General features: G+C 38.8%; 1 protein-coding gene across 8 annotated transcripts in view; it reads left to right on the top strand.

The window, feature by feature from the left end:
* ATRX (ATRX chromatin remodeler) overlaps positions 1–23,003 on the top strand; it is a 140,915-nt gene that overhangs the window by 75,301 nt on the left and 42,611 nt on the right. For all 8 annotated transcript variants that reach the window (XM_073361136.2, XM_073361133.2, XM_073361132.2 and 5 more), the window contains 11 exons: positions 74–253; positions 979–1,120; positions 1,395–1,504; positions 3,616–3,762; positions 4,010–4,187; positions 8,388–8,525; positions 9,221–9,396; positions 11,055–11,172; positions 16,319–16,449; positions 16,793–16,881; positions 17,065–17,237. In XM_073361136.2, the coding sequence (XP_073217237.2) occupies positions 74–253; positions 979–1,120; positions 1,395–1,504; positions 3,616–3,762; positions 4,010–4,187; positions 8,388–8,525; positions 9,221–9,396; positions 11,055–11,172; positions 16,319–16,449; positions 16,793–16,881; positions 17,065–17,237 (1,582 nt within the window). The remainder of the gene's footprint in view (positions 1–73; positions 254–978; positions 1,121–1,394; positions 1,505–3,615; positions 3,763–4,009; positions 4,188–8,387; positions 8,526–9,220; positions 9,397–11,054; positions 11,173–16,318; positions 16,450–16,792; positions 16,882–17,064; positions 17,238–23,003) is intronic.

Raw genomic sequence — 23,003 nt, 5'->3', positions numbered from 1 at the left:
CAAAAGTCAGGATTATAATAGTCCTCGTGTCTCAGGTTTTATACTAATGATTAATTGGTTTGAATTGTAATAGAGTAATTCTGAGGATGAAGATGACAATGATTCAAAATCTCCTGGAAAAGGCCGGAAGAAAATACGAAAGATTCTTAAAGATGATAAGCTTAGAACAGAAACACAAAATGCACTGAAGGAGGAGGAAGAGAGAAGAAAACGTATTGCAGAAAGAGAAAGAGAGAGAGAGAAGTTAAGAGAGGTACATCTCATTTATTTATTTTTACTTTTGTATGAGATATTGATTGAAAGTTTAGTTGCTGATGGTGTTTAAAGACATCATAAATTTAGCTGCGGGTAAGGAATTTTAAGTGTTTAGAAATTATAGATTTGTGGAACCATGTGTAATAGGATGACAATCCCCTTAAGGATAGTAAGGATTAGTGGTCAGGCATCTTAAAGTGCTGGTTCTCTACCTATTTACCTTTGTGGGCCTCAGATGCAGCTCTCTGTGTTATGGGGCACATCCACACAATATATGTACTATCTCTCTGGCCCTGAGGATGTCGCATGGGCCGCAGCTCGTGCTGATTGGGCCGCAAGTGGGCCATGGGTTGAGAACCACCATCTTAAAGCGACACACCAGAGACCAGGTGTTGACTGATCTCCCCGAAAGGGACAATCACACCATAAATCACACATTCATACTTAAACTTGTAATTTGTTGCAGAATAAAGCTTTTTTGTTTAAGGTTAATGATCAATAAATAAGGAATTATTGTTTCGTGTCTCAACTGTTTAAATTATTTTTTGTGGAGACAAATCTTGAACTGAGATGTTAGGGGATAAAAAGGGGAAGATTGCTTAAAATCTTTCCTTTTGGATTTAGCAAATAGGGCCTTGCTATTTCATTGAACTTGTGTGTTTAAAAGGGCCTGAATTAGTCATGTGCAAAGCATTCCTATAATACATTGTTTTTTGCTTCCAGGTGATAGAAATAGAAGATGCTTCACCTCTAAAGTGTCCGATCACAACTAAACTGGTTTTAGATGAAGATGAAGAAACCAAAGAACCTATAGTACAGGTTCACAGAAACATAGTTACCAAACTGAAACCACATCAAGTAGATGGTAAGAAAATATAAAGACAATTATGTTAATTGAACTCTTTTTTTTTTTTTTTTTTTTTTTCCCCCTTGTGCTGGCAGGGCCTACGTGTTGAACTGGTGTCTTATGTACGATTACTTGGGAAATGCTGTTAACTTTGAGTTTTTGTTTTATTGTGTTGGAAATATCTTAATCTGATTGCTAATTTATATAAAAATATCTTTTCAGATAAGTTGTTTAGTAAATTTAAAACGTTTAATACTTTTTAAAGGAGCTCTTAAAAAAAAATTCTCTCCAGGTGTTCAGTTCATGTGGGATTGCTGTTGTGAATCTTTGAAAAAAACAAAGAAATCTGCAGGTTCCGGATGCATTCTTGCCCACTGCATGGGTCTAGGAAAAACATTGCAGGTAAGTGGCAAAGGACTTTTGGTGAGGCATCCTGTACTCTGGAACCCACTCTCTCAACTGGTCCAACCAGAGGCCAAGTTTAATCATTTTCAGGACACAGTGTAAGACCCACTCCTTCTCCTAGGCAATGGCCTGATGAGGTTGCTTAAAAAGAGGAAGTGCGAGTTCGTAGGGATTGGTCCTCTTTTCTGAAAGAGTTGGCGTTAATATGTATTTGCCGTTTATAAAATATGTTCATGCACCCTGAGCTCTATCAATGTGCATATTATACTTGCCTAAAAATAACTAAATTAGATAATAAATTTGGTCTTAGTTTAAAAGCATATGATCTGTATAGAGTTAATACATACAACTTCTTTGCATTCCAAAATAATACGTAGCTACAGGGGGATGAACAAGCATCTGTTATGTTCATTTGAAACCCATATTTCTGAATTTATTTAACATTACTCTTATTTTTCAAGTAGGCTGTGCTCTCTGAAACATTCCTTCTTCAGTGAGTTTACTATTTAAATTGGTTCCTTTCCTCAGTGGCTCCGGATTATCCCCTGGTCATGTCTGAGATACCTGTCTGTTCACTGTCAGTGATTTCATTTGTAGTTCTACTATAGCAGAATTCTGTAGAGATTTAGCCCTTATTTTCTCAAGGGGAAGTTGTATTAAAATCAGGCAACTCAGATGCAGTATAGGTTTTAATATATTAAAAAAATAGTCTCATCTCCAGTGTGAAGAGACTGCTGTCTTTAGAAGTAGCATCCTGTTGGCTGATATGATGCCTCTAAGAGTATCAACATTTATGGATGTCACAAACGATTATTTTGTCCATCTTAAATCATAGGAAGTGTTACGGTTTCACATAAATCCTGAAATTGACCTTTTAGTATTTCCTAAAACAATTCTGAATTGGCATAATCTGACTTTTAGGCAAACCTTTAGTACCTTATACTAGACATTGGAAAATATTGGAATCTGTTAATATGACAAATGTGCAAGTTGGATCATCTGATAATCCAGATGATAAAGAAGAGAGTTTTCTATCATTACGAAATATTTTCACAGCAGAACGTTTCTTTTTCTGTGTCACCTATAACTGCTCATATGATTAAGGAATTAATGGGTGTAACTCTCCTATTGGACAGAAGGCCAGTAACAAACATACATTGTGTCTTCATGGGCATTCTTTATAATCTAATCGCAATTGATTCCCCCTGCCCCCTTTACAATTATTTTTCAGTAACTTCCTCTCTAACTTTCGGCTGCTTCTGTGTTCTTTTGTCCTCCACTTATTTCCATTGTAAGAAGTACAGGTTTTAAGTACAGGTTTTAAGACCGGTTTTAAGAGATTTTCTGTAATACCTTGAAATAACAAGGAGATGAAGGTCAAGTAAAATGAGTGGTCAAAGTCTCCAGGATGGCTTAAATGACCAATTTCTTTGGGCACTCTTTCCTTTCACACTTGAGTATTTTTAGCATAAGATGTTAACAGCAGCTCTCATCTTAATAAGAGCAAGTATACTAGTTCTCCACCTGGTGATGGCAGGATAGTTCCAAGGGCTAAAAGCAGCTTAGTTTCCATTGAATGTTGCATATTTGCAGCACAGTCCTGAAGTTTGGAATGAACTGTTATATGGTGTACAGAACTGGTCACCATACTGAAGGAATTGTTAACTTGGAAAGCATGTAATGCAAGATTGGTGCCAAATTTCAAGAAACTCCAGTCTTTCCTTATAAATAATTTAAGGAGTTGGGCTTATTCTCAATGGGGAAGAAAGGAGGCTCAAACACACAGGGCGGTCCCTAGGGGGATGTGGGGCTGGGGCAACCTCCATTCCACCCCAGGCCCCGCCCCCACTCCATCCCTTCCCCCAACCCCCTGCCCCTGCTCTGCCCTGCCTCTTCCCAAAGTCTTAACTACTACTCCCCCAAAAAGGGTGAGGCTGTTTGGGTAGGAAGATTGTTGTTTGTAAACTTTTATACGTTATTTGGAGAAAATGAAGACTGGACATGGATGTGTGTGTAATGATGGTGGTGCTGTGTGTGTCTGTGTGCAACTTTTTTTTTTCCTTAAGTATTCTCCTACTAAGTAGTAGTTTGCTTGGTTCCCTTTACAGGTAGTGAGTTTTCTCCATACAGTTCTGTTGTGTGATAAACTGGATTTCAGCACAGCTCTCGTGGTGTGTCCACTGAACACTGCCTTGAACTGGCTGAATGAGTTTGAAAAATGGCAAGAAGGTTTAGAAGATGATGAGAAACTAGAGGTATTTCATTTTTAAGAATTTTCTTTTTTTAAAAGTCCCTTATATAGCTGAACAGTTTGAGTGATTATGACAAAATTACACCATTCAAAGTGCACACTAGAGATTGTGTTTTATGTATACAGAAAATTTACTTGTACTGATGTAGTAGGTGTGATCTAGGTATTTAAAAGTTGTGTAGTACTCTGCAAGACTCCTGTTTTGTCTTGGTTAAAAGCAGAGTCCAACATCCAGTATTCTCTTTCAAAAGGTTTCTGAATTAGCAACTGTAAAACGCCCTCAAGAAAGATCCTATATGCTGCAGCGATGGCAGGAAGATGGAGGAGTTATGATCATAGGTTATGAGATGTACCGTAATCTTGCACAAGGCAGGAATGTGAAAAGTAGAAAACTTAAGGAAATATTTAACAAGGCTCTGGTTGATCCAGGTAAGTGAATGTTGTTAATGTAAGGACTCAGAGTAGCAATTAAGCTGTCCATTTAAGGGTATGGGCTGAATTTAGAACTCTTGCAAGTGGGAAATGTTTTAGTATTTTTCTTTTTACATATACTTTTAGGAAAATCATTTAATGATGTATTAATGAACCCACTAAGCTGTTTTATTTACAGTTAACTTAGTTTCTGCATGGGTGATTTCTGTAACACAGCTATATTACAAAAATGTTCAGTTATGACTCAGAGTATTTTAAGCTAGGACTCTCTTGTGGATATGAATGAGATGTACTCATATGAAAAAAGATACAAGGTACAAAAAATATGTTGATGACCTTTCCTCATCTCTTAAATATCCCTTTTGGTCAACCTTTTTTCTTCAAGTGATTGCACATGTCCATTCCAGTGCAGGTATGTGCACGCCCTGAGCACAGTCACCAGAAATTTTTTCTTCAGTGGTATCCATCGGGTTGGCTCTGGTGCTGCGTATCCATTGCACCGGTATAAAGGGCCTTGCCAATCCCACACCCCCTGAGTTCGTTCTTACCACCCATGACAGTTGCTGGGACTGTTCCCCTCACTCTTGCAAGTTCTCAGTAGACTTTGTCTTCTCAGTATTTGCTGTTGATAGTTACGTCTCGGTAGTTTGTTCAGTTAGTTCTCTCTGTTTAGCGTCCGCTCTCAGTACCGAGGCATGCCTCGGTCGCCAGGCTTCAAGCCTTGTGCTTCTTGCAACTAGGCTGTGCCCCTGAGTAACCTGCACTCCGGTTGTCTTAAGTGCTTGGGTGAAGCTTATATTGGGGACTTCTGCAAAATTTGCAGAGACTTTAAGCCCCATACCAAAAAGGATGGAGAGGCTAGACTGAACTAATGGATGCAGAGGTGAGACCCTCCTTGGAACCGTGCCATTCGGACTTGGCACCGAGTACCTCAGCATCAGTGAGGAGTGCTCCTTCCACTGTCCAAGAGTCACAAAGCCATTTGACATCCCCAATACCAAGGAAGAAACAGAAGAAGCTGCTGACCGAGAGAGGATGTTCTCCGACCCCAAGGATGGCCAGACATGGAGACCAGAGCAGAGTGTGACCTGTGACCAAGGTCACTTCTTGGCTCTGGCAGCTCAGTGCTTTGATGCTTTGATTCTGGCCCCTATGTGGGCTCATTTGAGTCTGGTACCAGCCGAACTGTCAGCATTGGAAGGTCAGCATGGTGCCGGGATTATTGCAATGCCGTCCACGGCTGAGGCTTTAGCTTCGGCCAGAAACTTGCTCTCGCTGTTGGTACCAGAGTCACAGACAGTACAAGAGTTTGGTGGTGGTGGTGCTGACTGGTGGAAGGGAGCATGTGGCCACTGGTTACTATTTGGTACCGGGGCCTTCAGTGCCATTTAAAGGGAAACGAGCCCTGTTGGCTCAGTCCTTGTCTTCCCCACCCTGGCACTGGTCACCGGCACCAGTGGGAGCCACTCCTCCATGGTCGCCATGCAGAGACTCCTCCTCCAACAATTTTAAATGAATGGGTAACACAAGAGAATAGGTGGGGGGAGGGAAAAGAGGATCTAAACCTTCAAAAACCTAAAACAGTGAAAAGAAATTTAAAGATATACTGATGAAACTTATGTGCATCCCCAGTGTTTGATTAATGCACAGTTATACTAATTGGGAAACTCAGATCCCTGAATGCTTTTTTTTCCTATGAGTAGGGAAATTAAAAGTTAAGGAAAAATCAGTATCTGTGGGAGGGAAGAAGTCAACAACGAACTAGATATTCTGTGTGGGTCGTGAGTCTGGAAAGCTGCCAGCTGCCTAACGTGGAGAGCCAGGGCAAAACTGTTTACCTAATATGTAATCTCCCTGCTACAGACAGCCTTGGCTTCCCTGTTTCATCCAGTAGGGTGGCCACTGAAGTATAACACGAGTGAAGAAAAGCTGTGAACTCTCTTCAGCTGAAGCTAAGGCAAAGATATGGATCTTACCTTGAGTTATGGGCTAGTTAATAAAAGATGGTCTGTGGAGGAGAGTGAGTTTGTGTGTGTGGTTTTTGGAGGGGGGTGAGGGGGTGAGAGAACCTGGATTTGTGCAGGAAATGGCCCACCTTGATTATCATGCACATTGTGAAGAGAGTTGTCACTTTGGATGGGCTATTACCAGCAGGAGAGTGAGTTTGTGTGTAGGGGGGTGGAGGGTGAGAAAACCTGGATTTGTGCTGGAAATGGCCCAACTTGATGATCAATTTAGATAAGCTATTACCAGCAGGACAGTGGGGTGGGAGAAGGTATTGTTTCATGATCTCTGTGTGTATATAATATCTGCTGCAGTTTCCACGGTATGCATCCGATGAATTGAGCTGTAGCTCACGAAAGCTTATGCTCAAATAAATTGGTTAGTCTCTAAGGTGCCACAAGTACTCCTTTTCTTTTTGCGAATACAGACTAACATGGCTGTTACTCTGAAACCTGTCATTAAGAATAGTGGCATTGTCTTTTGAGTGCAGGTGATCTGCACCGCTCTTCTGATGAGTAGACCCTAAATAGTTCTTGGCTTTCTGATAGCTCATTGTGCTCTGCCTTGTCTCCATCTCCATCATGTCCAAACTCATGTCCTTTTTCTGGGTTGGTCCTTCACAGCAGAATGGGAAAAATTAATGGCTGATCAAATGACAATGACCACAAAGCAAGACAAATTAATTTTAAATTCTAAGTCTTCGGCTTCATGAAGGTGCATTGGGCAAGATGCATTTAGTCATAAAGGAGTTGCTAGCTTATTCTTACTGATGAGGAAAGAATGGTCTTGTGACTAAAACACATGATTAGTAGCTCTGAGATCTGTCTCTATTTGATTTTGGGCTTCTTTGTGCCTCAGTTTTCTCCATGTGTAAAGCTGAATTAATACTTCTCAAGCACTTTGAGATTCTTTGATGGAAAATACAATATAAATGCATTGTGTTATTTAATAGTTATACCTTGAGTGATGGGTCTCTGATCCCAGCATTAGCTTCTAGGAGAATGATGAGGAGCTATTCTACAATGGCCTAGATTAGACATGCATATTTGTCATGAAAAAGTACTAGTCTAAGCACAAAACCTAGTTATTTGGCTTTGACTGTGATAATAAAAGAAACAAATCGTATGGTTACTTGTTAGAAAAGGCTACTTGTCGTGGATGAATGGGCAGGTAGAATTTTGCAAAGCTGTATTGGAAACAAACTATCTTTATGAGGGATTGATCAGGCAGCTGGCTTTCTAAAAGAAGTTTTCATATATTTTTTTCTCTCTTGCTATCGTGGCATCCAAATTTATAGAGGTAGTTGTAAATTTAAATGTTAAGAATTTTTGTGTAAGTTAAGTATCAAGAAGTGATTGATATGTGTTGGCATTAAACCCAATAAAAATGAAGTTGTTGCTTTGCTTGAAATTAATGTTTTTAAAAAAAAAAAAAAAAAGCTTGGGGGAACTTTGAGCTGGGCCTTTGATATTATTTAACATCAAATAAAATTTGTCTTTTACCAGTGGGCAAATCAAGTTTACCACTTGGATAACTCATTAGGCTTTCAGCTCTATCTGTTGTCAAGTAGGATATTGCATACTGCTCTGTTGTCTTCATACAGAAAGTTGCTGTTGGACTTTGGTTCTCTTTATAACTTCTTATCAGTCACCAATAGATGGCAGTGTAATGTGACTTTAAAAATGTGTGCTTATGAAACTTGACAGGGAAAACGTGCATTACTAATATACATTTTACAGTGTGGTTGTAGCCGTGTTGATTCCAGGATATTAGAGAAACAAGGTGGGTGAGATAATATCTTTTAATGGACCAACTTCTATTGGTGAGAGAGACAAGCTTTTGAGCTACCCAGAGCTCTTCCTTAGGTTCAATAAAACATATTCCCTCACTCATCTTGTCTCTATAGTGTGCGTTTAGACGTTTTTAATAGGAATGTACTGTAAAACGTTTTGCTTAATTCTACCCACTAATACATTGTGCACTATGTTACGTATCTTGGAAGAATCAACTACTGTGAATGCATTTGCAAGCCCAAGGGTATGGGCTTTAATGCCCTTAAATCTAGAGAGCTTTATTTAAAAACAGCATATGGTTGCCTGTTAATAGAGCAAAGTCAGACTCTTGTAGACACGAGCGTCCTCGTGGTTACAGAAAATAAAGTTAATTGCATTAGACATCTTGATTTTCTTCTAGGCCCTGACTTTGTTATTTGTGATGAAGGGCACATATTAAAAAATGAAGCTTCTGCTGTTTCTAAAGCTATGAATTCTATACGATCCAGGAGGAGAATAATTCTTACAGGAACACCCCTGCAGAATAATCTTATAGAATGTAAGTAAATGCTTCTATAGTCAGTGCAGAAAACATTTCCTTCAATACATTTCTGCCAGTATAGTAATATATTATTATAAATATATTTAGTTTTGAAGTAGGAGAAAATAATCTGTTCCTGGTGGTACCAGACCACACCTTACAGCTAGTAGAATAATTTTCATTACTTTTTAGTTTACCTTCTGGATAAATGTATTGGAGATGTTTTAGCTATGTAAACTGCTTTAGAAATCTGATGCTTACATACTAAGTCACTCTTGGAAGTCTAGTTAATTTAGAATGAAATCCCCCGGTAATGCATGCCTCTACTGACTGCCATAATTTTGTTTTCAACTATTACAAAACCTACTGTAAATATAATTTTTCTATATCATTGCTTCCCTGCATGTTTAAGCTCACAGGCAGTACGACATTCCAAGTAAGTCTTACATCAATGCATCAGATCAACATTTATGCCAATTTTTCAAAAATGGTTAATACCGTCTGAAAATCAAAGTACATAGGTACCTAAATATGGATGGTAGATGTTTAACTTTAAGGACTCACTTGGGAAAATTTTGGCCTTACATTACCTTGCTTAACAGAAAAGAGTTTATGAAAGGTGTACACACACCCATTCTCTGCTTTCCTTAAAACAAACTTTTCCATAGGAACTATTTAATTTTAAAGAACTGGAGTTGATCTTTCTCTTCCAGATCACTGCATGGTTAATTTTATCAAGGAAAATTTGCTTGGGTCAATTAAGGAATTCAGAAATCGGTTTATAAATCCAATCCAGAATGGTCAGTGTGCAGACTCCACCATGGTAGATGTTAGAGTAATGAAGAAGCGTGCCCACATACTGTATGAGATGCTAGCTGGATGTGTTCAGGTATGGAAATACTTTACCTTCACGTTAACTCAATCAACTTAATATTATAGTAATCTATTTTCCTTTGAATTAAAAAAATGTTATGGTCTGGGTCCTCTAAATTTGCATCTACAATTGCTACATACATAGTCCAGTAATTTCGTTATCATTTTGACTCAATGTATAGTTTTCATAAGTAGTTTGAATTGTAAATAATTCAGAAATTCCATATAAACAGAAAATCTTGTAAAAGCTTCGCAGTCTTTACAAACCCTGTCAGTGCATCTTAGGCAGGACACACACAACTTGGAGAATTGTTTTCCTGACTTACTGGACCAGTAATCTATATTATCAGATAGGATATCAGTACTTCAGTTTTGAAATATTCTGAATTTAAACTTAAAAACCAGCCTGCCTTTTACTGTTTCCTAAAATGTATGGTAAGATGGTGGTCCATGGAGAACTGTCTAACTGTTGAAGCTGGCTCTCCTATTTCCATTTGAGAGAATCAAAACAGATGGAAGAGGAGGAAGCGGGGATGAAGACTGATTTCCTTTTTTTAAAAGGACGAAACACCTGTTGCCTGAAAGACGCCTAAAAATACATAAATCCTTCCCCAATATTACTTTTTCATGTTTAGGCAGTTGCTATCATTGCCACAGAGATGTTATAAATGATTATGAAGGGGTGTGATGGTGAGTCATGTGGTCATAAATAGGGAAGGGAGCTGGACCATCAGGCAGTGTCTCTATTTAAAGAAATAATAATAATAAAAAATAAAAATGGTCCACACTGGAAATTTTTTTTTGGTATCTCCTGCACCAATACATCTGAAAATGGAAAGCCACTTGAAGATACACAGTAGCAAGAGGGGCCTTACCCAGCTGAAGCTAAATATACAGTAGTACAGTACTGGAGAACAAGCCATTCCCACTGAGCTGTCCTGCTCATATCAGAAAGAAGGAAGGCAGCAACTATGAAAATCTTAATTAATACACAAATAACTTAATATTTAAGCATTATTAGATGTCCTAAACTAGTCCCTGGGTCCAACAAACTTCTCTTGGTTTGCCACAAAGGGAGTAGCCCTGTGACAAACCGTGGGGAGTTTTGTCAGCCCCTAAACTGTCAACACCCACCATTTGGAGGGTGAGGAGGCAGATGAAGAGTAGCAGAGACTGTAGGCAGGTGAATGAGGAAAGGGATTAGAAATAGCATTGCCAAACAAGCATTCAAAAATCATGAATCACACCCACACTCCAAAATCATGAGTGGCTTTCCTGTGGAGTCACATTCAGTGTCCATAATACAAACACTGTCATTTGGGGCTCGTTCACCCAGACCTGAAGAAGGTAACTATGCTGAAGAGAAGCAGTCACTGGAAACAACTATTGAAATTGCATTTGACACAGCAGAGGCGTAAAATGTGTGCATAGAGGAGATATGTGTAGTGTGCAACCAGCTGCACTAGATTAAATGGTCCTGTGCAGATGGGCTGGTATAATTTGGCTTTCATTGTGTATTATAGTTTTTTCTCTGTGGTTAGAAAACATCCTAGAGGTGGCTTTTGTGGTACATTTGATCTCTTAAGGTGCCACAGGTTTTTAAACTCTGAGTAAGAATCCACTTGCTTTATACACACTTATCTGTTTGACTAACATCCTTTTGTAAATTAACAGAGGAAAGATTACACAGCATTAACGAAGTTCCTGCCACCAAAATATGAATATGTTTTAGCAGTTAGAATGACATCTATTCAGTGTAAGCTGTATCAGTACTACTTGGATCACTTGACAGGTAGGTAACTAAAGTACACTTAGGTAATGTGATTGATCATCATTTAATCAGTTTTTTTTTAATGTTTTCATAACACGCTATAAATGGTCCCTTTTGGTTTGCTGTAGAAATCCACTTTGGCGCAGATGGTTACATATAACTAAATATTTACTGAAGAATACGAATACTTACATTTCTTGTTTGTGGTTCATTACTCCTTTCCTTTCTCTTCCTCCCCAAAAATATAATTTAAGTAATTCATACATTATGTGGATTAATTGCTGGTACTCTTTAAGCAAACCCGTTATTTCAAGCGGACTTTGGATTATTACACAAGTCTTTTACATCTGGGGACCCACATTTGTTTCAAGAGGAAATTAGTTGATTTGATCACATCCTAGACCTGGTTTGTCCTCAGAATCTTTCAGCGTGCCTTTGTTCTGAGAGCAGTACTGGTTAATCTTTCACGTTACTCGTTTGCAAGCGTGATATGGAGTTGCCCCCTCCGTCTCATTCCACATCCCACTGGTCTGGTAGTGAAAAGACTTAAGTTTGTCATTAGATTTCCGTGATGTCTCAGGACCAGTTTGCCTTTCTAATTTTTAACTTCCTTAGCATTTTAGAAGAAGCAAGGCCATACACAAACTTGTTGAATTTAAAAAATCTTACAGCTTGAACAAAGGCATGTTCAAATGCTGAGAACTGCTGTGCTCTTGACTCTAAAACGTTGGTGGTTTTCTTGGGGCTTGCAGTTCAGCATCTTGCAAAACCTGCCAGTGTCAGCAGCACTTCTAAAGTGATAGTGTTGTATTTACCATCAATAATGGTAACTCAAGAAGCTAGCAAAGGCCTTATGCACTCAGTGGCACAATTGGACCAAATTCCACAGCAGCAGCTCTAAAGTTCTACAGCAACTATCCCTAAACTCTGTAGCAACACTAATTTATTCTATGATAATGAAATATTCTTCATGTTAAATTCTGTGGTTGCAGAATACATGGGGTCATGATGATGATACAATCATATTTTTATCTAATGAATAACCTAGCATACATTTGCTTTTTAGAACTGTTACTAAATTAGTCCATCATGCAAATGTGTACTAACTTAATCTTTTTAGCATTAGATAGACTGAAGTATGTGGCACAGTTTAAATTGATTGTATATAGCTGCTGCAGTGACTGTTCACGGTTTGTTTTGCTGTTGCAGTTACCCTCCCAAGTTTAATTCAAGAAAAGGATGATAAAAGATTAATTGCATTTTGTATCAAACTGTGATTTACAGCAGATGTTCAACTTGGATATGATATTCAGAGTGTTGTCTTACTTGCTTGGATTATAGCTGGGTGTAGTTTGTGGTGTCTTAGCTAAATTGCCAGCTAGGTTTTCTTTTTCAAACTTTGTGTGGGCTGTTTCCTTTATTTCAGTTAAGATGCTAATCTAACCAGTCATCCGGAACCAGTGTTGGTAATTTCATTTATAAAAATTGCAGGTCTAAAAACCAAAAGCTCTTTTTCAGGTTTTGTTTGTTTTGTTTTGTTTTTTTAATAAGGAGTAAAACCTTTATTTAAACACCCCCCCCCCAACCTGCGTGTGTTTCAAAGCAGAACACATACAGTGTTTTAATAGTCTTGTAGAGCTCATCACTAATCAACCCTATAACTTAGTCTATTCTGTATTAACAAATTTATTTGGGCATAAGCTTTCGTGGGCTAAAACCCACTTCATCAGATGCATGGAATGAAAAATACAGTCAGCAGTATATATATTACAGCACATGAAAAGATGGGAGTTGCCTTACCAAGTAGGGGGTCAGCATCATCAAGGATCTACAACCTATCCTGAAGGACGATCCCTCACTCTCGCAGACCTGGGGAGACGGGCCAGTCCTCACTTACAGACAACTCCCCAACCTGAAGCAAATACTCACCAGCAACCACACGCCACACAACAAAAACACTAACCAAGGAACCAATCCCTGCAACAAACCCCGTTGCCAACTCTTTCTGCATAGCTATTCAAGGGACACCATCATAGCCACATCAGCCACACCATTAGGGGCTCATTCACCTGCATATCTACCAATGTGATATATGCCAACAGTGCGCCTCTGCCATGTACATTGGCCAAACCAGACAATCTCTGCAAAAAAGAATAAATGGACACAAATCAGACACCAAGAATTGTAATATTCAAAAATCAGTAGAGAACACTTCAATCTCCCTGGATACTCAATAACAGACTTAAAAGTGGCAATTCTTCAACAAAAAAAACTTGAAAAACAGACTTCAATGAGAAACCGCAGAACTGGAATGAATTTGCAAACTGGACACCATCAAATTAGGCCTGAATAAAGACTGGGAGTGGATGGGTTACTACAAAAAGTTATTTTCCCTCTGCTGATACTCACACCTTGTCAACTGTTTTTGGTCAACATCCACCTTGATTGCATTGGCCTCATTAGCACTACAAAAGTAATTTTCCCTCTGATATTCACCCCTTCTTGTCAACTGTTGAGAATAGGCCACTTCCACCTTAATTGAATTGGCCTCGTTAACACAGGCCCCCCACTTGGTAAAGCAACTCCCATCTTTTCATGTGCTGTAATATATATACTGTTTACTGTATTTTTCACTCCATGCATCTGATGAAGTGGGTTTTAGCCCACGAAAGCTTATGCCCAAATAAATCTGTTAGACTCTAAGGTGCCACAAGGACTCCATTGTTTTTGCTGAAACAGAATAACATGGCTACCACTCTGAAACCTCTATTCAGTATTGGCTCTCACCTATATAGATGCACTGAAGAAAAATATATTTGTATTCTGTTCATTACTACAACATTCCAAATGCATATCCTCCTAAAGTTATCCGTGTGCTTAAAAATAAGTGAACTGTAAGTTTCATTGAAACAGCTCAGTAGGTGAAAACACACTGCTTCCTCAGAACAACTATTTTTTATCAAAGCAATAGAAGTAGTTTTGTGAAGTCTTCAAAACTTTTGCTGGCTTCTTATACGTGTGTGTTTGTCTGCTGAAATTTTTAGGCTTTCTGATATAAACTGTGTTTTACCTACCATGCTACAAACAACATACCCTTAAAAATAGGATCGCCTGGGGCACATACTGACTGAAAAATTAGCCCAGTGTGACTAATCTTTTAGTGCTGTTACTTTGTTCTTATTCTGTGCTGCCACTGAAGAATTCCCTATTCGTTTACTGGACAGCAGTTGCTTGCACACCTTTTACTTTGTAGCTGATAGAAGGCAAACAGACTGATCCAGTGCCTGCTGAAGTCAATAGAAAGGTTCTCATGTACTTTAATGGGCTTTGAGTCTCTCACACCCCAGGGATGTACAATGTTCTGTGATAAGTCATTAGTTTTTTTTTTATTGAGACTAAAACTCCCCAACTCACTCAAGGACTGACAGTGTCACAAGTCTGTCTAGATCTTGAGTCTTCCTTGTTAATATCCATCCATATTGCTATCTTCTAAGCCATTTGACTGGTCCCTAAGTTAAGTGCCACTTTCTGCATTTGGTATTCCAGCAGTTTCAACTAAGCAAAGTACCTTCTGATTTGTATTAGGTAAATATCTGAAAAATGAATCCTACTACTGAGGCTGAAGTTCCAGTAGAAGAAATTTCTCTTTACCCGCAAATACAAATAAAAATAAAAAGTTCAGTGTTTTATCGAAGTACTTTCAGATGTGGTACAAGTTGCCACTAGAATACATAATCTTAGAAAGTTAGTCTTTACTCCAAATATGAAAATAGTTTTTCTACTTTTCATTAATGTAGAAAATATTATATAATCTGTAATAATTTTTTTAATTGCATGAGAGATTTTAGAGGAGGTGGTTTCTTCTCTGTTTCTGTATCATGGAGTTAGGGCATCTGAACTTAGCACTTTTGTAGGGACCCTTCCAAATCCATAAGAGCCATCCCAGCTACCACAGTGTTATTTTTACCTTTTATTAGGAACATAAAGGAATAATTATTACATGGAGCTAACTGTAGAGTAACTCTTTATAATGTGGCAAAAAGCAGCTTGCTATCATACTTTCCCTTATGCCTTCATTTTACTACAGTCTTCTTTCTATAGCCTGTTGACTGAAATTCTTGAATAAGCTTTTTAGCCTGGTTCACCCACAGGCATTTATTTTTGTGATTCAGAAAATGTATGATTTTTCCAGTTATTTTGTTTAAACAGGCTTCACTGTACAGATAAGTCAGTTTCAAAAACTTCAAGTTGACATTGTTTCTTTGTCAACCCTTTAGGCTTGTGGTGCCCAACCTTATTACACAAGAGGGCCACATAAACCTAAGCACAAATTTGTGAGAGCCAACAGATTCTGGTTTGTATGTATTTAGATAGGTTGTTTCTATGTACAGTATTGTCTATTTAAAAACAAATAAAGAAATCCAGTGCATAAAACGTGCACCAGCATTACAGAAAACAGGAAAAAAACAGCAAAGAGCACACAAAATGATGTAAACCTGATGACAAAACGCTAATGAATCATCTGTTAGTATATTGTGTTGAAGCAGGCCGCAAGCCTTATGAAATGCTCTGGTGGGCCGTGGGTTGGATACCCCTGCTTTAGGCTATTAAAAATAAAAGAATTTTTTTAATCCAGTCGTTCACTACAAATGCTGTTCACTTTTTGCAGCAAATTCAGCTTTGTCAATGAAAATAGACAAGGTATTAACAGCTTCTGGCTGTTTTACATTAGCACAGTTTTAAAGTGACAAAATATGCAAGGAAATAGTTACATTAAACAATGATCTGAATTAACTGAAACTTTACAAAATCATAACATTTATATTAATCTTAGGTTTTATAAATAATTGCTTTTACAAACTTGAATAAACCTGAGTGCCCCTTCGCTGGGATTTATATGAATTCCCATTGAGGAGAGAATGCACTCCTCTGTAAAAATGTTATCATGTAACTCATCAAGAAAAAGACAGAAATCTAGTTTTGACTGTTTTAACTAGAAAAGAATCCTGTAACTAGGTAACTTGACCTCTCTAAAAGAGAAATTACAATGTGAGATGTGCACCTGGAGAGAACACTCTATACTAAACAAATGTGTTGTTCAAAGGGGGAACAGTATTTGGCAAACTTAATTCAAGCTTTCATTCTATAATCTGAACTTTATTGTCAGGTGTAGGTAGTAGCAGTGAAGGTGGAAGAGGCAAAGCTGGAGCTAAGCTCTTCCAGGACTTCCAGATGTTAAGCAGAATCTGGACTCACCCTTGGTGTTTGCAGCTGGACTATATTAGTAAAGAAAATAAGGTAAATTAGATATATCAAAATACATACTTCTGCTTCTATTGAAAGCTTTCCAAATAAGACATGACAAATGCTAGGTAGATTTTTGGCAAATTAATGGAAATCTCTGTTGCTGTGGGGTACAGTGATTTTGCCAGCCATTTCACTTATGGCCACTCCCCCCCCCCCCCCCCCCCCGGAAATTTTGTCATCATTAAAACATTTTGAAATGTTGATCTTTCACTGAACTCTTGGTTTGTTTAAATGAAGAATAAACAGATGTTTAAGTGTTTTAATAGAGGCTTCAGTCTAGATGATGGTACTTAATAAAAATCTGTGTTCTAAGAATATTAATTTTGTTTTTCAGGGCTACTTTGATGAAGACAGTTTGGATGAGTTCATAGCTTCAGATTCAGATGAAACTTCAATGAGTTTAAGCTCTGATGATTATGCTAAGTAAATTGAGCTTTTCTGTGTGAAACATACGTGCTTAACTTAAATTCTGTTAGATTTCTTTTCTTTTAAAGTTACAAAAATTTAAGCAATATTTGTGGGGTTTTTTGTTTTTTTACTGTTACAGCTGTTGGCTCTCTCACCTGCAGATTTTTAAATAGTGAACATACAATGTTATGTTTCTAGGAAAAAAAAATCCAAGGGGAAGAAAGCGAAGAAAGAGAGTAGCTCAAGTGGAAGTGGAAGTGATAATGATGTTGAAGTGATTAAAGTCTGGAATTCAAGATCTCGTGGGGGTGGAGAAGGAAATACAGAGGAACTTGCAAACAACCCTCCATCGGCTGTAAAGTCAGACGAAAGTGAGTGTAATGCACAAGTAAACTGGGATATGATGCTGCATCATGTTGAAAAAGGTGATCGTGACAAGGCTGGGAATTAGTGCAGTCCATGCTTATACTATGCCTGGTTACAACTGATGAGTCCTCAGTTCAATAAAGCCATTCTCCCCACGAATTCCCCTCCCCACAAAACAAACCCTAATATAGATATACTTTTAGAAAACAAAGGGAGAATCAGCCTAAGGGTGAGTTTGTGTTGTGACAGAGCAACTAACTATTGTTTTTCTTTTATTTTTGAGCAAAATACCCTGCAAGCCTGCTTCAGGTGACACAAACCAACAGTTTCATTCTTGTAAAACTTAAGGTCGATTTGGAGTAGAATTCAGAGGTGAACAGTGCTGCTGGATGATAGATAAATGTTACTTTTCACCTTCTAAATGGGGTCTATGAGGAAATCTGAATAGAAAGATTAGTAACAACAATATTCTACATAATGCATTGATGCATCTGGAATTTTATTTGGATGTTGAGCTAGCAGATGGCTGTAATAGATCTAGAATAAGGTGGCTGTTTTGAGATTATTGTTCAGCTGCATACATCTGTAAACTTCACTTTCAAATGGTTGTTTTTAAATAATCTTGTTTTCCTTTTCTGCTGAGTGATAGGAATCATTTGTAGGTAAATGTTTTGGCAGGTTCATTTTATGGGTTTAATAACCTTTCCTAGATAAATTACTCTTATGACAATGAATTTGAATTCATAATTCATAATTAAAATACATTTGTAAATATATGTTCTCCCTAAAAATATATGTTTATAAACAGTTGTGATTAAAATATAGTTGTAAAAGGGTGGTGGTCCTTTTATATATAGATAATATATATAGGAATATATTATCAACATTAATTTATAATAATAAAAAGGAAACAATCTGTCATACCATTTCTTACTAATCACAAATCACTACAATGTTAGTGGGTAGATAGATTCTACTATCCATGACCTCATCTAACTTCATATACATAGTTTTAAAATGGATGCTTGGTACAGTGTGAGTTTGAGGAGGGTTTGCCCTGTTTCCATCTTGCTTCAGATATAAAAGGTCCACCTGCACTGTAGACTGCTGTGAGTATGTCTCCTGTGTGCAAGTCCTGGAATGAGATTAAGATGGGAATAGATGTGATCCCATGGCACATATAAGTATAGGCTTGTCCCCTTGCACATGCAGGTATCATTTTGAACTAAGTAGCTCGTTCAGTGGTATTTGACTTATCTGGATTTATTGGTGGATCTTGGATCGTGTCCAAGGTCTTGTCTGAAAGGATGGGGTTCAGTAACAGAAGGGATGAAGACTGCCTTCCTTTGTGTCTCCATTTCTCTTCCCACACAGGATCTTGCTGATTTCTTCCAAGAAAAAGTTGATAAAATACAATGTGACCTTCTCCTTCCGCTAGGCTTGCCTTCCCTTCTCTTCTTTTCCTATAGTTCTACCCTCCTCCTCTCTCAAAGACACAGATGTTTCTCATCTACTGTCCTCCTCTAATTCCCCAGTGACCCCATGTCCTCCCATCTCCTGCTCACCTACCCTCCTTCTCATCCATTTCCTTACTCTTCTCCGATACTCTGACTCTCCTCTGTTTTTTTTCCTCACAATTCAAGCATACTTCAGTTTCTCTCATCTTAAAAAACAATGCCACACCTTTGATCCATTTGCCTCTCCAACTACTGCCCCCTCTCCTTTCTTCCTTTCATCTGAGTTCTTGAATGTGCTGTCTACTGTCAGTCTCTGGGGTTCTTCTCCAGTCTACTTTCTGACCCTTGCACTCCACTGAAACCACTCTTGCCAAAGTCTCTCTAACGACCTCTTTCCAGCCAGAGCTCTGCACTAATACTCCATCCTTGTCCTCCTTGAGCTGTCAGCTGATTTTGACACTATTGACCATGTTCTTCTTGAAATCTTATCTTCCCTTGGCTTCTGTGACTCTGTCCTTTCATAGTTCTCCTCCTTCTCTGATTGCTCCTTCTGCATGTCCTTTGGAAAATTCTCCTCACCCCCACCGCCCTCCCAGTTTTTTGTGATGTTCCACAGGGCTCTGTCCTTGTTCGCCTTCTCTTCTCCCTCTACACCTTATTTCTCCTAGATCTACCTCTACTCCAGATCTGCCTTGTTATGTCAAAACTAAAATCTCAGCCTCTCTGACATGGATGTCTTTCAGCTGAAGCTCAACAGAGCTCTTAATCAGAACTCCTCCTCCAAGTCCTCCCCACTAACTCCTTTCTCATTCACTTTCACTTAGATTTGACCTCTAGTTTCTCACATCCAAGCTGTATCTAAATCTTGCACATTCTCTCTGCATAACATCTCTAAGGTGTGGCCTTTCCTCTCCATCCACACAATTAAACTAATCCAGGCTGCCTCATCTCACATCTTGATTTCTGCAACATCCTTTTCTGTGGCAGTGATAAATGTAATCTTGCCCTTCTCATATCCATTCAAAATGCTATTGTAAAGATACTTTTCCTAGCCCATCACTTTGACCATGTCCCCCATCTTTGCATTCCTCCACTAGCTCTCTTTATGCTTTTGCATCAAACATAAGCTACTTGTCTTCTCTTTCAAGGCTCTTCACAACCTATCCTCACCCTACGTATCCTTACTCATTCACTACTGAGATGTCAACTCCTGCTTTCAGTCAGCCCATGCTGCCAGCCTCCATCACCCACTTGTTAAATTTTCAAACAAGGACCTTTTATACATCCTCCCATGTTTGGGAGGACCTCCCTGTAAACATCTTCAACACCTACTTCTTCACACGCCTTCAAAACCCTGCTTAAACGCTCCTTTGCCATGGGTACAAAATGCTTCATGACGGTTAGGCTGCTGCTGTGTTGAAACCACTGTCTAGCATGCTGACCAATATTGTCTCATTGTTTCTTTGTACTCCCCTGTCTGTCTGTCCCTCTGTTGTCTTATACTTTGATTGTAAGCTCTTTGGGGCAGGGACCATCCTTTTCTTCTGTTTGTTCAGCACTTAGCACAAATGGGGTCCTGGTCCAATAAATAAATAATAAACAATAACATTTCCCCTTCATCATATTCAGATCATCTCCTGCAGTTTGAGGTTATAGACCACCTTTTCTCCCACTAGGCAGTGGACCTATTTCAGTGGGTCTCCAGTGTAAACTGAAACTCACTTTAGTTTGACCTTCTGGCCTGCATGGGGGGGGGGTGTATTTTTGAGGGGCAGGCACTCTTTCCGTGACCTGGTAGGACATTGATTTGTCTCTTGTTCTTGACCATATATACCATGGGTGGGCAAACTACAGCCCACAGGCCAGATCCAGCCTGGTAGCTGCATGATGCAGCTCGGCCCCGCTCTGGCGCTCCCACCAGGGTGCTGGGTCAGGGACTGCACCACGTGGCACGGCCCCACTCCGGCCAGGGCGTAAGGTCAGGGCCGGCACCACGTGGCTCAGCCCCGCTCCGGCCGGGGCGCTGGGTCGGGGGCCGCAACACGTGGCTCGGCCCCACTCCGGCCGGGGCGCTGGGTCGGGGGCCGCAACACGTTTGAGGTAAGCACCGCTTGAAGCCTGCACCCCTGAGTCTCTCCCCTGCCCCAGCCCTGATCCCCTTCCCGCTCTCCAAACCCCTCAATCCCAGCCCAGAGTACCCTCCTGCACTCCAAATCTCTCATCCCCAGCCAGAACCTGCACCCTTTCCTGCACCCCTACCCCAGCCCTGTTGCCCTTCGTGCCCTCCGAACCCCCCCAGTCCCAGCCCAAAGCATCCTCCTATACCCCAAACTTTTCAGCCCCATCGCGCACCACTACACTACCCTGCACCCCAACCCCAATTTTGTGAGCATACATGGCCCGCCATACAATTTCTATTCCCTGATGTGACCCTTGGGCCAAAAAGTTTGCCCACCCCTGGTCTATACAATGGCTCTTTCATACACTTATGCCAATTTCAGTTTTATTTAACCTTTTAAATAAAATTCATATAGCAGCAGTACAACTAAAAGTTGTGTGATAATACTTTCAAAAAAGGAAATTTCTAGTTGATGCATGCACAGCCTGCATCCTTTACATGCTGCATTGTCAGGTATTAACACCAAACAATGTCACTAACATGACTTAAACAGTCACACCAGCCTACATTAGGGGCAGAATTCAGCATTCATTTAAAAGTATGCTTAAAAAAATATGTGCAAAGAAATTTTCAAATGAGAGTTCTTTTGCAGGTTAATTCCTTCCTCTGCACTGAAAGAGGTATTTGCAGAAATGTTGAGGATGACTATTCTGTCATGATGAAGTTGCCTTTCAGCTAGTTTGCTATATGGGGTCTTAAAAGTTGAATGTTTTGAATTAATAGTAAGATAATAGGAGAAAAATATTTTGTATAAGTAAATACCTCAGTAAGATCAAAGTTTTTAAGTGAAAGAAGGTTTGTATTGTAATTCTAATAAATCAATATTTATCACACTAACGCAAAGGAGATTAAAGGCAGAAACATACAACTCCATAAAATGAATTTAGGTAACATAAATAAAGTCAGCTCCTGATTCCTGTCTACATTTCAGGATCAAATGATGAGATTGCAAATAAGCCTACATGTATATTTGAATTCAAAAGTGTTTCACAATAGATAAAGAGAATACTAATACCCTGGAAGGAGAGCATGCTGTATTTCAAATAGTTCACAACCAGGTGTTGTTGAATGACAAATCTAGAGCTAAACAAATGTTGCTTGTTTTGTTGGGTATTCAGTTATTTTGGCATAGAAATACAGTGAGATACAGACTTTCCTAATTCTCTCTAGCTTGTCAGGTTTACCACTTTTAATCTTCTACATTTTTAGGAGGAGTGACTCGGATATAAAGTATCATCACTTGCTTGAAGTTTGACTGAAGTCAGCTTATTAGGGTATAGAAGTGGCAAGTTAACTAAAAGTTTTATGTAAATAGCAGATTAGACAGCTGTTTATGATCTCAAGTCAATAACATTATATAGACTTAAATCAGGAATACATTTACATTCCAAAACAAAATGTAAACTCTTTGGGGAGAGACTCTGTGTGTACTTGTACGGTGCCTAGTACAAAGGATCTTTCCTGATGAAGGCCTCTGAGTATTACCTCAGTCTGGATTTTTAATAATCATATGAAAATTGTCTCCTCCTTTGCTTTTTTTGTTAAACTACTAAATATTAGAATCCCTTTTGTAGGCAAATGTGGATGACACCATTAACAGGAATGTATTTAAAAAAATAATGGTGTTTTGCACTTAATGTTAACTATTGCAAAAGAAATAAATCCAAAACTCTAGTTTTGATGGTACTTCCTGTATATTGTGCCTTTTGCAAAGAGTTTTTTTTTGTTTTTGTTTTTTTAAAGTCTCATCACTGAGATGATTTAAATCTATTTTCCCAGACCCCTAACCCCTAAATGCAAAAAAAAAAAAAAAAAATGTATTGTTGGGAACAATCCTGCATAGCTCTGGTTTGATGAACTAGATAACCCCAAGGCCCAAGTACAGTGCCCTTTCTAAGGGTTGTAGACATTTGCTTGGAATTTAAGATCAGTATTTTAAAAGCAGTTATATCATTCTTGTAAAATCTTAGAGACTAACCAATTTATTTGAGCGTGAGAAAGCTCATGCTCAAATAAATTGGTTAGTCTCTAAGGTGCCACAAGTACTCCTTTTCTTTTTGCGAATACAGACTAACACGGCTGTTACTCTGAAACTTGTAAAATCTGTGATTGAGTTTTAGGAAGCAAATATTAGT

This window comes from Lepidochelys kempii, chromosome 9 (genome assembly GCF_965140285.1).
Source record: "Lepidochelys kempii isolate rLepKem1 chromosome 9, rLepKem1.hap1, whole genome shotgun sequence".
In the NCBI taxonomy this organism is placed as follows: domain Eukaryota; kingdom Metazoa; phylum Chordata; order Testudines; family Cheloniidae; genus Lepidochelys; species Lepidochelys kempii.
Note: the sequence above shows the minus strand (reverse complement) of the source record. Positions and strands in the feature narration are given on the sequence as shown.